Below are 15,694 nucleotides of genomic sequence, written 5' to 3' on the forward strand. Positions count from 1 at the left end.
CAAGCAGTAACCTAAATTTACAAAACAATTTTAACCTATAACGCCCAGTCTGTCCCAAGTTTTTCTCTACCCACTCTCCTCTTTCCATCTCAAGTGGCCATTCCACCTCTATTTCCTACTTTCTTACTCCTTCTCTTCCCTAGCTCCTCTTCTCCTCTTTCTCCTTTCTCTCCTTCCTTCCTACTTTCCCTTACACCCTCAAAAACCTTTCCACGAGTGGAGAATTTCTAATTCAATTATTTAACAGTCAGACAAAGCTAATTTTCAATCTCTAAATTTATCATAACTCTCATTTATTATCTCTGTGGTCATTCCATTATATTTTAATTTTAGGTGTATGTCCTTTATTTAATGTTTCCTTTTTTATCTGAGTCAGACCCATTATTTCATTCCCCTCCCTCCAGTTCTTATTAAATTTAGAGCCGCAGTGGTGCAGTGATTAGAGTGCAGCACCGCAGGCTACTTCAGCTAACTGCTAGCTGTAGTCCAGCAGTTCAAATCTCACCAGCAGCTCAAGGTTGACTCAGCCTTCCATCCTTCTGAGGTGGGTAAAATGAGGAGCCAGATTGTTGGGGGCAATATGCTGATTCTGTAAACTGCTTAAAGAGGGCTGTAAAAGCAATATGAAGCGGTATATAAGTCTAAATGCTATTGCTAATGCTAAATTTAATAATTAAGTGTCTGTATATATTCTTTAAGCAAACATAAAATTTCACCTCAAATTCATCAACATAGTTTAACATATTTTAGTTTTTTTCCTCCTCCTTAAAAATGCATTTATTTGTTTATTTATTTTGTCCAATACACAATAACACACAATGAAAGTTATAGAGGATATAGTAGAGAAGATATATGATATATAGGAGAGACTATAGGACAGGGAATGGAAGGCACTCTAGTACGCTTATGTACGCCCCTTACTGACCTCTTAGGAATCTGGAGAGGTCTTAGGGTAAAATGTTGGGGGTTAGGGGATGATACTACAGGGTCCGGTAATGAGTTCCATGCTTAGACAACCCGATTACTAAAGTCGCTGTGGAACTAATCTAGTGCAACAGCTCACATGCTGGCAGATATGATTCCACATGCCATAGGTTCACCATCACTGCACTAGGAGAAGGGAAACTCTGAGTGCAAACCTCCACTGCCTTGTGGTTATATCCATAAATGAAAAAAAGACTTCAGAAATAAACCTTGAGGCAAAATCTGGTGCTGGAGTCCTGGAAGCAGTTTGTGACTGTACAGTTTGTGACATAACTGGAACCAATCGTTTTGGCCTTTGCCATTCCATTGGATTATTTCAGAGACATGGAGAGTGGGGAATCTGCTGCTTGGGTAACAGCCTATCCTCCATACCCAGGTTTCATGCTCTGGGGAGTCTTGGTCTTTCAAGTTTGAAGGATTCCAATGCAACGATTGAAATCAGAATCCCAAAATACTTCTGTCAAGTTAACAACTATCCATCTCATATCAACAGAAGTTACATCTATTAATAAACATGTGAGAAGATTTAGTTTATACATTAAACTATTTTTAAATGTGATGTTTTTTAAGTGATTTTATATAATTAAAACTATAAGTCTCTCCTTGGGTGATTTTGGAACAGTCACATCCTCTCATCCCCATTCACCTCACAGTTTGTTGTTGTGAGGAAAATAGGGGGAGGAAGGAAGTAATCAGGTATGTTTGCTCCCTTGAGTTATTTATAAAAATAATAAAGGCAGGAAATAATTTGGAAGTGAGTACAGCAATAGTTTCTACAGTTGGTGAATATCTTTTTTTAACAAAAGTTTTGAAAAGTTAACTCTGAGAGATTGCTATCCCTAGCAAATCCATGTCCTTCTTCTTTAACCTGTCCAATTTAGTGATCTGAATCTTTTATTAAGAATCCTCCCTTAATCCCAGATATTGAATAACTTAAAAACAAAAACCTAAAGCTTAGAAAAGCAGAAGTCAAAATTGTTATCACCCCACCAAAAAGTAAAGGATAACCTCAAATGTTTTCAGTTCTTAAGTGAAAGCAAATTTAAATTTCTTACATGTAAAAATTTTAAAATAAGAAAGATAATTTCAAAACCAAAAATTATATCTCTCTATCTATCTATCTATCTATCTATCTATCTATCTATCTATCTATCTATCTATCTATCTATCTATCTATGTATCTATACAGTATATCTATGTATCTATGTATCTATGTATCTATGTATCTATGTATCTATGTATCTATGTATCTATCTCTATCTCTATCTCTATCTCTATCTCTATCTCTATAGATATAGATATAGATATAGATATAGATATAGATATAGATATAGATATAGATATAGATATAGATATAGATATAGATATAGATATAGATATAGATATAGATATAGATATAGATATAGATATAGATATAGATATATGTGTCACAATTGTTTTTTGCTGAATTTGAAAATTAAGGGAGACTAGGATAGATCTATTTTGGCTTTATTTGGCCTCATCAGCTAACCATACCCACTGGGACTTGAACCTGCAACCTTTGCCTTGTAAGGCAGAGAATTATCCTCTAGCCACAGTATCCAATCCCTTCAGCTCTGCACCAGGGAAGGGTTACATATTTTTGTGTCGAATCACTCTGGTGTATTGAAGGAACATCACAGCTCCTTATTTGCCACACCTTTACTGGCTAGCTTATGAGGCCAGAACAAGGCCGAAATGGTGCCATTCTATATATATATATATATAACATCCCCAAAATATGAACAAGCGGGATGATACCTCCCACCTACCAGACATCTGGAAACCAGCCCTCAAACGTATCCCAGACATAGAAACTGAAACCAGACTCAGAACATACATTGCAAAACAATCAAGTGGCCTGCAAGCTCCAACTACTCAGAATATCACGCCTAATCCACAACCATTAACTAATCAGCATACCTCAGCTACATCAACGACCCCAGGTGTTACCCCACTGACTCACCAGGAAGTTTCTACACAGCAGGCAATTGCTGAGCCATCAAACCACACCCAGCCACCAGTATTTATAGAAGGAAGGCAGCTCAGGTCTCGCTGTGTTCGCCCTAGAACAAGGACAGAAACACCAGCCTGAAGATGACGAGTGGGACCTCATCGAAACGTCGCTAGAAGTTTCCAAATCCTACACGGGAAGAAACCCGAATATACCAAGACTGTCATATATATATATTATATATATATATATAATTAGATTTGTATGCCACCCCTCTCCGAAGACTCGTGTTCATTTGAAAAAGGAAAAAATAAAGAAAAACAAAGAAAGGCTGCAATCTTTATTTTCTTTTATTCAAGCAAATAAAATTAGTTCAGTGAGTTGTGTGCCATTTATCTGAATAAAATATAAGGTAAGTTGGAAACATATTGCAGAAAGAAAAATCTGAAAATTTATGCTGATCACCTTAATAAATGATCCTAGGCAGACAGCAGTGCGACCAATATAACACTTTTATGGGAATGAGTTCAATAAAAGCCAGTCTCTTGGAGTCTGTAATAGCACAGCATTCTCCATTATTGTGAATGGTCTAGCCAGAAAATTAATTTGTGGCTACACTTTCCTTCTTAACAATACTAATCTTAACATTTCAAGAGAGTCAATACATTCCAACTTGGTGGGCTTACATTAAAAATGCATCCATTAAAAAAAGGCTGGGAAATTTATTTATTTATTTAAAAAACACTGGGGAAATATTGAGATATATGCAACCCAACTGGTTTCAGCATTTCACTCTATTCCAGAAGTGGTGAGAAGTGGTGAGATGCTTGACTAGACTCCTAGTCCTGAAATTACAGAGATTATTTGGCAATATGAGGCCTTCTTGTCCTTGAATTGTACTGACAGCAGAAAGCGGAATCTGGACAACTTCCAGCATGTGCTTAGAGAAGCTTTTCCCAAAGGTCAAACTGTTTGAAAGATTGTAGGAGTCAAAGTCAACAAAACCTGTAAAACAGCAGGTTAAATGTTGACATAACACAAAAAAGGGTTGATTGCCACCAATAGTTTTCACAGTACAATTCCTAGAAGTGATATCCAAAGCTATTGTATATTGCAGAACACAATCTAAATTAACCAGAGATGTTACTTTATTATAGATAGTTTAATCTATAGTGAAGGTGCCTGAATGGTTACATTCAAATATAGACTTTTTCATCTTCAAACCATTTAGCCGAAAAAAGATCCCATTAAGTTTCCTGATCTTTTACCATCTATAAAAATCATTCACTAAAATTCACCTTACTCACTATAGGTGGGGATAAAATAAATTAGGATGCATGCCTTTGTTTAACAAAACAGATCATGCAGAAACATCTGACAAGTCAGCCATGTTATAATGGTTGTTTCTTTCCCCTTCATTTAGGTCAATTTTTCAACATTTAGGTCCAGCTACAGAAGAAAACAGAAAGTTATTCTTTGGGAACATGTTTATTCAACTGTTCTTTATCACATTTTAAACATTCAAAAATTGTGCACCCTTCCATGCTATTCTTATAATTAATAGATCTGATTTCCTTAGCTTATCATTAGTTTAGACAATTCTCTCTGTAATCATCACCTTTGAGAATGTAAATCAACTTGCTTTCCTTATTACTGATACTTAATCAGTGACAGACAAGAAGACATCTAATCTGCAGTATGATTATATCTGATTATGTCAAATGATGAAGAATATGAATGACATCCACTATCAGGGAGCTTCTGGACTCCAATTATACCAACCCACTAGATACTTTATATTTTCAGATTTGCTACTGATTTTTTGGCAAAGATAAAACAATCCAAAACAGAGGCATGGAATATTGAATAGCATTCAGTTGTTTAATATCATTACTAGCCAAAAAAAAAAGTAAAATCATTACATTTGCATTTAATTTCAGGTCTGATTCAGCTGAAATAGAAATTGTTCCAGGTCAACAAAAGTTCAGCAAACACAGATCAATTGCTTAAATTCGAGATACCATTTTTTAAAAAGGCAGATTATAATAATCACTTTGCATAATAAGGCTGAGCAAAGGCAGCTATTAGGGTTACAATCAAGTGTGTGCAAGGCATGCCATGAAACTTTCCATTGACAAATTGGTTTCTGTGTTTGTGTGCATATGTGTACATAGGTAAGCTAAGTCTGAAATACGCCCTTCTTCCAAGTGCTTGTCTTTTCCTATATTCTTGGAAAAAATGGACTTAGATTTTGATGTACAATAAATAACAAAAGGCTCATTCATCAAAATCAATCTACCAATAACTTAATTCTCATTTTTCTATAAAACTCCTTACTCTGCACAAACCATCACATAATAAAATTCTCTACACAGAAATGATAACAGGTTTATACACAGTTCTTCCCCTGATGTTGCCTAGTTTTCCACCTCTTCTCCAGCACTCATATATTAAATGGAAATATGTGTTTAGACTTCTACAGGAGTTGCATTCCATCACCCATAATAATCATCTTGCATTTGATACACAAAAAATGGGAGATTCTAGACACCATGAAGCATCTGTTTGGCTCCTTCCATTTTGTTCCTCAGTCAGATTGCCTATCCTACTGTCACCCTTCTGTAATCTATTCCCTGAAAAGATAAAAAGCAAAGGGACATCTCGCCATCTGTATAAACTGCCAATTATGATCTCAACTGAAATTGACTGTTGCTTTTTTGTATATATCAGGCTTGAAGCTATTTTGCATGGGGCCATGACTTTGATAATTGGCATATAGGAGGATAAGGTAACATTTTACAAGGAATTATAGATTAACTAATATAATTAACTATATTAGTTAGTTAACCATATGGAAATTGGGGTTTAATGAAGATTGGAATAGAATAATTGGCCCACCAAAACCAACCTCTGATAATGATATTAAAATGACTCAAGTTAAATTAGCAAAACAATATTTAATATTGTGGAAAATTATTTTTCTGAAAGCCATGGATATTTTTCAAAAAATCTATATGTCTTAGATAACTAAGAATTTATGTACTAGTGTGTACAAAGTAGAGATATACTGCCAACAGTAAGAGAAATGGAAATAAAAATATGCATAACGAATGAGACTGGAAACTTCTTATGGACTTCTTGCTCAAAAAGAAAAAAAGAAAAATGCTATTTGTAAGTTTGACAGTTAGAAACAACAGCTAATGGAAGAAAGAAATTATGATGTAACTTTAGAGAAAGAAGATAAAATCTAAATGCATTTAAAACCATTGTCGAAAACATCAGAAGCGCCTTCTTTGCCCTTGTCTTTTTAATTTATTTTTATTTTTCTATTTTCTGAGACATTTGTCAATATTAATGTTCCAGAAACACATGGCTTCTTGAGAAGCTCCAAATCTTCTTTCAAAGAAGAAACTGCTGGGGGCAGGGGGAGCATCGTATCCAGTCCCAATGCAAAATAATATGCTAACACTGCATGGAAAATTATTTTTGTGAAAGCCATAGATATTTTTCAAAAAAATCTATATGTGTTAGATAACTAAGAATTTGTGTGCTAGTGTGTACAAAGTAGAGATATACTGCCAACAGTAAGAGAAATGGAAATAAAAATAAGTTATGCATAACAAAATTGACTGGAAACTTCATTGTAAATTACTGCAGACACATAGTCATTATTTTTAATCTTGTCTGTACTAATTTTCTAATTTATCATTGTTTTCGTGTGTGTTTTTTCCAGTACTGAATGAAGCACATGCTGTATTTTGAATCTTACCAGAGAAAACACTGGGAATCTTGGAGAGAAAGCTTTTGACTGTACGAATAGGAATCCCATTTTTCTCATCTTGCATACGAGCTATGACATCTTCCATCTGGACAAAAAAGGAACAAATAAATGTGTTATGTTCTTGAATAGTAAACAGACTGGATGAATCTTGAGTTGATCTAATTCAATGCCGTGTTGCCACAGTGACCAAACTAAATGCTTAAGTGAGGACAATAACCTCTGATACAGCAATTATGTGTAGCTTTCATAAACAGTAGCTAATAATAGCTAAATTAAGACCATCTAAGTTAGAGGCCATCATCACATTTTGTGGCATCAGTTCTAAGATAACCATTGTCTGTATCAAGAAACACATTTTTATCTGTCCTGAATCTTAATTATTCTGATAGCTTGATTGACTGACAGTAACTACATTTATATCCTACATTTTCTCTTGAGAGCTTAAAACAACAAATCTCCACTAAAATTAATTTGCATGCTATTAATGAAGAGAGCTATTAAAAAAAAATCTAGATAGAAAGACAGTAACTTGGCCAAAGCAACAAGTAACCTTCATGACTGGCTTGAATCAGGATTTTCCCAATCCAAAATCTTAATGACTATCTTGAGTCAAATCCAAGACTTTAAACACTATACTGGCAATTAACACTCAAGGTCAAAGCTCTCATAAGAACCGTACATAAATACAGCTTTGATAATACTGTAAACTGAAATGAAACACAGTCTATTTACCAAGCTAATCATTTCATCCAATGTTATTAAAAACTATCCTGTACCCAACCATCGTTTTCAACTTTTCCACAATGAATAAATTTCAAATAATAGCACTTAAAGATACATATATCCTTCTATCCATACAATTTATTGAATAAAATACGTAGTACACATTTGTTTGATTAGTTAGTAAAACAATTCTCGGTTAATAATTTTGAGAATATCTTTGTTGACTTCTTAAATGACTTGCTCATTCATATGTAACTATGGCACTGGATGTCATACATATGGCTCTATTTCTGGGAGAGTTGATTATTTAATGCTACATTTTTTTTCAATTAAATATAGCATCTTTGATACTTGAAACCTGGAAAATTAAAATTTCTTATTAAAAGCCTGGATTAGCTTGCAGAGGGGTTTTTTTGTGTGTGTGTGTCTTAGATAAGCCTCTTGACACTAAAAATGTAGATGTTATATCAAAAACAGTCAGCTTTCAATGTACATTTTAAAAATGAAAAAAAGAAGAAACGACTCCATAGAATGTTGTTTGTATGTATATTTTTGCAAAAATGTCACGGTGATATGGCTAAAGGGCTTGAATAAGTGCACCAGCATGCCTTCTGTCCCCTGCCCTAATGTTTCTCTTTTACTACCATCATGTATATAAACATTGTTATATCTTTGTATACCACCAATATGTACTTGACAAAACAATAAATAAATAAATCTCCCTTTCCGATCATGGCAAAGCAACCTCCTTTTAAATATAAGAGAACGAAGGATATTCCCTTTTCACTAAACACACTTATGACTGATAATATTTCAATATGTTTTTGATATCAATATACGTGTTAGTTAAATGGCAACTGAAACTACATTTCCACACTTTGCAAATAATAATTTGAATCAAATTGTAAAACCCCACCCTTCCCCTTTCCAAAGGAAAGATTGCATCTTTGAGCAATACAACTTTCTTTTCTCTGGTCTCTAATTGCCATTTTTCACACTTGGTCAAAGCATTTGCTTATTTATAATTTCCTGTAACAAATTGTTCTCCAAGTGAGGAATACAATGGAGCAAAGATAAATCAAACTTAACCCATTAAACAAACATGCAGAACTAAGACCATTCAAAGCATCAATATTATGTATTCATTCAGTTTTAAGAATAATTCTACAAATCTGAAGATAATGCAGATAAAGATACAACTATACCCTAGTAATATCAATTAGACACAGAATGCTGCATGAATTGTAATTTATAAACCAAAGATTAAGGATAACAAGCATCTAAAATATCCAGGTAGGCTAGAAACAGACAAAAAATACCGACAAAACAAACCCAGACAAACATTCAGCAAGAACTAAAATGAATTTCCTTTTAAAATTAAGGTCTTCTTAAACCAAATACTGGGAAGGAATATAAATATGCAGAGATTTAAAAGTGTGAATTTCCACATCAATATCTCAATTTGGAGAAGGTATCTTCCCCAAGGTGATTTCATAAGAAACTAGTTCATGCACAGCATGAGACCCAAATGCAGCCCTGTTTAGCTCATCAGTATACTGTATTTTTAACAGTCAATGAACCCAGTACCACAAATACCACCATCCCCATCATTGGCACCTCACAATGCACGGCCGGTGACTTATCCCTGGCCCGGATTTGCTGCTGGGCCAGGGAGACACTGCCCTCGGTGCAGCCGCCATCTTGTTGGCCGGGATCTCGCGAGATTTCGCGAGATCCCGGCCATTTTCTGGTCATCAGCCTTGGTCCATGACATCGTCGGGGCTGAGCCTGCCAGCCCTATATAAGAGGCTGTGCAGGATCGGGGCCTCCTTTTCGCCCCTGACGACGAGCAGCGAACACCTGCCCACCCTCCCTATCTTGCAGTGTGCCACTGTGGGTCGCCCTTAGGGGGCCAAAAAGGAATTTTTGGCGGTCCCAGCAATGTGAGCAGTAACAAGGAAACTGAGAGTGTCCACATTGAATTTTCTTGTAGGAATTTGGTAGGAAAGCATTATACATTTCCCTTCCTTTTCCTTCCCAACAGACAAGTAAATGACTGCTTCTGGGTTGAAGAGGGAGCAAAGGATTACAAGAGAGGCTGGGAAACCATCACAGAATATTGAAAATGATGATTATGTGATCACAGACGCAGCCCAGCAATGTGGCAGCAGCAGCAGACAGCAGCACTAAACCAGCTACAACTTTCCCTAATTTTATTCCCTCCGGAGTCATGGATTTGGGACATTTTCTGTAAGTTGAGCTAACATTGTTGCCTATGTTGCACTGTTTCACATAGTTAAAGGTCATAATGAGAGCTTTAATTGTATATAAATGCATCTTTCTTGAATTTATTCTGCATAGCAAAATTAAATCTGAGTTCACAGAAGCCCACAACTGTATTGCCAATTAATTTAATCCCAGTTTATTATGTTTTATTCTACATATCTGAAAGGAATATTATTTTCCCCTTTTAAAAGGTCATAATAGGGGGAATATTGTTTAATATGAAAAACATCATTTACATTTTTAATTTTTTCCCAGATCAATATGGCCCCAAAATTGTCCTAAATTCAAACTTCTTTCAGATAAATTATCCAACAAAGGTATGTTTAATTCAAATGCAAATCTATAGTACTGGTGTACTAAAGCCATCTTCTATTCTGATTGCCTAGAACAGTGATGGCGAACCTATGGCACCTGTGCCAGAGGCAGCACACAGAGCCATATCTGCTGGCATGCGAGCCATTGCCCTAGCTCAGCTCCAGTGTGCATGTGTGTGTTGGCCAGCTGATTTTTGCCTCACACAGAGGGTTTGGGAGGGCATTTTTGTCTTCCAGAGAGCCTCCGGTGGGTAGGGGAGGGATTTTTTACCCTCCCCTGGCTCCAGGGAAGCCTTTGGAGCCTGGGGAAACACAAGCCTGCTGGACCCATCAGAAGTTGGGAAACAAGCCATTTCTGGCCTCCAGAGGGCCTCCGGGGGGCATGGGAAGCTGTTTTTGCCCTCCCCAGGAATTGAATTTTGGGTGTGGGCATTCACACTACCACATGCCCACATTCTTTCGGCACCTGAGGAAAAAAAGGTTCGCCATCCCTGGCCTAGAATCTGCTACATCTGAATTATGATAAAAAATTAAGAATAGGAATACTTTAATCTATGCTGTAGAAGTTGAAATCTTGTCAAGTTTTGACGAGAAACATAGAAGACGGCAGAAAAAGACCTCATGATCCATCTAGTTTGCCCTTATACTATTTTCTGTATTTTATCTTAGGATGGATATATGTTTATCCCAGGCATGTTTAAATTCAGTTACTGTGGATTTACCAACCACGTCTGCTGGAAGTTTGTTCCAAGGATCTACTACTCTTTCAGTAAAATAATATTTTCTCACGTTGCTTTTGATCTTTCTCCCAACTAACTTCAAATTGTGTCCCCTTGTTCTTGTGTTCACTTTCCTATTAAAAACACTTCCCTCCTGGACCTTATTTAACCCTTTAACATATTTAAATGTTTCGATCATGTTCCCCCTTTTCCTTCTTTCCTCCAGACTATACAGATTGAGTTCATTAAGTCTTTCCTGATACTAAACAGGCAAATCAGAAAAATGTTGCTTTCTAGCATGGTCGCCTCTCTCCCTGAATGGTCATGGCTGACTTCTGAAACGGCAAAGTAAAGTAAATGCTTTGCTTCAGCATTTCCCATCCAGTGGTCTGTTTATCTCTTATCAGTTTCATCCAGACCCGCTCTGGCAATGCAATATTGCACTCTGTCTTTTTAAAGGACAACAAATACTACCTGTGCAGAAGGTGCAAAAGAGATGCCTTGGGGAGGAAAAAGAAAATCATGTTCTGAAACCAATAAGGGAATTTGACATTTTCAAAAGGGGGAGGGGATGTATCACTGAGAAAACAGCAGTTGCAGATATGCCAAAATACAAGCCAAAGAGATGCTCTAGCAAAGATCCAAAATTCGACATGCTTTAAATTGTAACATTTGCAAGAGATGGGGAATTGAGTTGGAAAAAAACCTAACATTTATTAGCAAGCTAACCAAGTGCTTTGTAAATGACCACATTTAATTTGAATCTGTCTCATTCATTGCTAAATGTACGCATTTACCAGGATTACCCTAATAGATTTTGTGTTTTATTAAGACATTAATTGGATCTCAAGGTATTCATTTTTGATTACCTGCATATTGTAAACAAATGTTGAAAGTTGAAGCAAGCCTCTCTAAGGATGTCTCAAAGATGTTTGGTTTCAGGGAATAAAATTCTTCTGGTACTATTCAGGTATTATTATTTCAGATTTGCACTATTTGTTCCATAAACCTGAAAATAACTCTGAAACAAAACACCGGGGACCCTAGCTTACATAACTTTTTTTTTCTTTTGTAAAGGAGACTTAAGGTCCACATCAAATTTCAAAAGTTTTTCCATAAAGAAGAATTTGAGAAATATCCCATTCTGCTCAAAAAAGCAGAGTGAATGAATTATTTTTCAGGAAATGGAAGATTACGAATAGAAGCACTTTAATCTGTTCTGTATATGGTAATGTGGGCCCAAGGTGGGTGGTGGGTGGAGACAAGATACATAGTTTGAACAATACATGACGAGACCTAAAAAGAAGAAGAGAAAAAATGGTCTATACTTCTAGTTTTAAGAGTTGACATAGTTTTTAAATGTGATGCATCTAAGGTGTCCTATGAAAATTTTCCCCAAAATAAAACATTCCCTGATAATAAATGGGCTTTTGAGTGCATGGCAATAAGGCCACATACTTATTTGAGGGTGAGGATTCAAAAAAATATATAAGACAAGGTCTGGTATGATTTAAAACAATGGTATTTCAGTTTGCCTGCCTGGACTTATAATGTTTAGGAAGGAGTCACCTAAAAGACCCAGGTTTACATAAGCTGATCAGTAACATGGAACAGTGTTTTTTTAGAAAAATTAAAAGCCAAGAGTTAATTTTGTGTTGCAGAAGAGACGGAGTAACGACTCGGACACAAGAGCTGGATTTAAACTTGGGTCATTTTTATTATAATAAATTTGCATAATTTATTAATTAAATTAGCATGAATTAGCATAAATTTGCATAATCAACATACTTAACTATGACCCGGAACCAAATGGACCTGCAGGGTCAAACAAATACTTCCGGGGCGGAAATGACGTAAAAGGTCAACATTCCTGGGCAACTATGGGCGTAATCGATGCTGGTCCAGGTGAGGGACCTCTCCCTCACCTGAGACCCTGCCATACACTCGCATGAGGGGGGTCCCGCCGGCTCACCCCTACCCTGGGACTTCAATAGCGGGACCCAAAGACAGGTTCCCCCCAAGTGCGCAGGTAGCACCCACCATGGTCTTGGAGAGAACCTGTCAATCATCCCCAAAGATGCCCAAGGGAGAACGCGCAGTTGCTGAAACCACCCAGATTTCCGCCCCTAACCTGCCTACCCAATGACCAGAGGTAAGCCAATTAACCTAATTAAATGCAAACACCCCCTAACCGCACATCCATCTCCCCAGTGTGGAATGGGCGAAAAAACAGCCTGGCCTAATGGGCGAAGCTGCAAAAAATTCCCATTCGGCCCCCGAAGGCGACCCCTAGGCACACTGCAAAATAGGGAAGGGCGGGTGGGTGTCTGCTCAGGCAACCAGGTCCGGGCGAAAAGGCTGTTTCCCGGCCTGCTGCCCCTTAAATAGGGCCAGCAGGCCCCGCCCAGACCTGACGTCATGCCCAGCCACGTGGGCAGGGCATTCCCGGCCGAAATCTCGTCTCGCGAGATTTCGGCCGAAAACAAGATGGCGGCCGCCATCTGAAGGGTCCGAGTCTGCCCGGCCCTTCAGCAACATCGCCGTGGGGCCGGTGAGTCAGCCGGCGTTATTGCAGAAGAGACGGAGTAACGACTCGGACACAAGAGCTGGATTTAAACTTGGGTCATTTTTATTATAATAAATTTGCATAATTTATTAATTAAATTAGCATGAATTAGCATAAATTTGCATAATCAACATACTTAACTATGACCCGGAACCAAATGGACCTGCAGGGTCAAACAAATACTTCCGGGGCGGAAATGACGTAAAAGGTCAACATTCCTGGGCAACTATGGGCGTAATCGATGCTGGTCCAGGTGAGGGACCTCTCCCTCACCTGAGACCCTGCCATACACTCGCATGAGGGGGGTCCCGCCGGCTCACCCCTACCCTGGGACTTCAATAGCGGGACCCAAAGACAGGTTCCCCCCAAGTGCGCAGGTAGCACCCACCATGGTCTTGGAGAGAACCTGTCAATCATCCCCAAAGATGCCCAAGGGAGAACGCGCAGTTGCTGAAACCACCCAGATTTCCGCCCCTAACCTGCCACGGAGCGGGGGTCAGATCTCTATCTTGGCCCCCCGACTCCCCCCTCTATCTGCGCCAGCTCACGCAGAGACCTCTGCAGGTCCTGTAAGAAAATGGCGTTCCCCTGTTCTGACAGGTGAACGCCATCGGCCCGGTAAAGCCACGGCCGATCTACAGTGATGATGGGATGGGCAACTACAATCCCCCCTAATTCTTTGACAGTCTTTCCCACGGCCTTATTCACCCTACGTCTAACCCGGTGGATGGCCCTAAGGGAAATGGCGTCCCTCCAAACGATCCTTGGGAGGATCTCTGACCACACCACTTGCGTGGTGGGCCATACCGTGCGAAGCCGCCGCAGGTCTTCGCGCGCCTGGACGATCAACGGTAGACCGCCAAGCAGGCATAGGTCATTGCCACCGAGGTGCAAGACCAGCCATCTGGGTGCGGCTATGGGCTGCCGACCACCCAGTCCCATCTGGGCGCGACCATGGGTAGCCGCCCGCCCAGCAGCACCGGGTACCGCCCTGAGATGCTGCGTACCCAGCAGCGTCGGTAGGAGGCCCTCCCACCGCATACCCCTCCGGCCCATCCAAACAACATTGACCCACCGTCCCAACGACAGCTGGGTCCCGATGGCACTTCTGGCTGCTGAGCGGCCGGCCCAGAAGACCATGCTGTGGCCACACAGCAGCGCCGTCGGTTTCTGCCTGGACTGGGAACCTGGAAGAGGACACACACAGAGAGGTTACCTAGCCTAAACCCTGCCCCGGATCCTCAGCGGGCCTGACATAACCCAAATATGCCGCTGACCGCCAGCGGCCGATCTCCTGAATCCGTTGGGCCGGGAGACCAGAAAGTGCTGCGCTAGTGGCGGCGCCGATACGGAACGAATGCGTTCCATAGCCGGCGGGATCCATGCCTACCTGAGACATAGCCTTAGACACTATCGCCCAGAATTGATACCGGGTCAGGGGGGAACCATCCTGGTGTATAAAAAGGTACCCACGCCCTGACCCACGCAAAACACAAAATTGCTGCAAAGCAGCCACCGGGCAAACAGACTTATCGGTGGCTGCACTAAGTTCAAGTCTAACCCCTCTGTGTAACTGATCTGTCTTGGAGTGTCTCACCAAAAGAGAGACACCCCCCTGTCTAAAGGACAGATCAGCGAGCTGGAAGGCGCGGAGCGACAAGTCAGACTGCGAGGAGGCCATTGCCTCGCTGACCCTGAGGGCCCCGAAAAACATAACGCAAGTCGCTGCCCTGAACAGCCGAGCCTCGTAAGGAGAGGCGCACAGACTGCCAAATGTCTGATTAATCAGAGACAGCTGCTGAACCGTCAGGGCCCGACGAGCGTCAGCGGGAAACCCCTGTCGCTCCCTCACCCAACCTTCCAGCATCCTCCGGATGCGAAAATCACCCGTAAAATCACCAACCCCCCCCGCCTTGGCCAGAAAGGCGAGGCCGGCTAACCTAGCCCTGATAGTCCTCACTGAAAGGCCACGCCCCTTCAGCAGGACACAGAATTCAGCTAGGTGCTCAACCGGGGCAGGCCAGCAATGGGGGTAACCCTTACCCAGCCTGAAATCCCCAAACTCCTTACCTGCACGCTGATAAGCTCGCAGGGTACTAGGAGCTACCGATAAGGCGATCGCCCTGGAGGCCTCGTCCCTCCAGCTCTCGAGAGCCCGCCCAGGCTCCACAGGTGGGCTGGAAACACCTCCGGCGACTCTCGGGCCCACGGGGCCAGGGTCCGAAACCTGGACAACTGACCACGGGACAAGGCGTCAGCCACCCCGTTATCTAAACCAGGGACGTGCCTAGCCAAAAACAAGGCGTTCAAAGACAAGGACCTGTGCACAAAATGGCGGACAAGCCGCAT

The 15,694-nt window shown here is 40.2% G+C and overlaps 1 protein-coding gene across 2 annotated transcripts in view; it reads right to left on the reverse strand.

Annotated features, from left to right (window-relative positions):
* RGS7 (regulator of G protein signaling 7) overlaps window positions 1–15,694 on the reverse strand; it is a 225,059-nt gene that overhangs the window by 114,192 nt on the left and 95,173 nt on the right. For both annotated transcript variants that reach the window (XM_070740653.1, XM_070740670.1), the window contains exon 3: window positions 6,726–6,822. In XM_070740653.1, the coding sequence (XP_070596754.1) occupies window positions 6,726–6,822 (97 nt within the window). The remainder of the gene's footprint in view (window positions 1–6,725; window positions 6,823–15,694) is intronic.

This window comes from Erythrolamprus reginae, chromosome 1, assembly GCF_031021105.1.
Source record: "Erythrolamprus reginae isolate rEryReg1 chromosome 1, rEryReg1.hap1, whole genome shotgun sequence".
Lineage (NCBI taxonomy): Eukaryota > Metazoa > Chordata > Lepidosauria > Squamata > Dipsadidae > Erythrolamprus > Erythrolamprus reginae.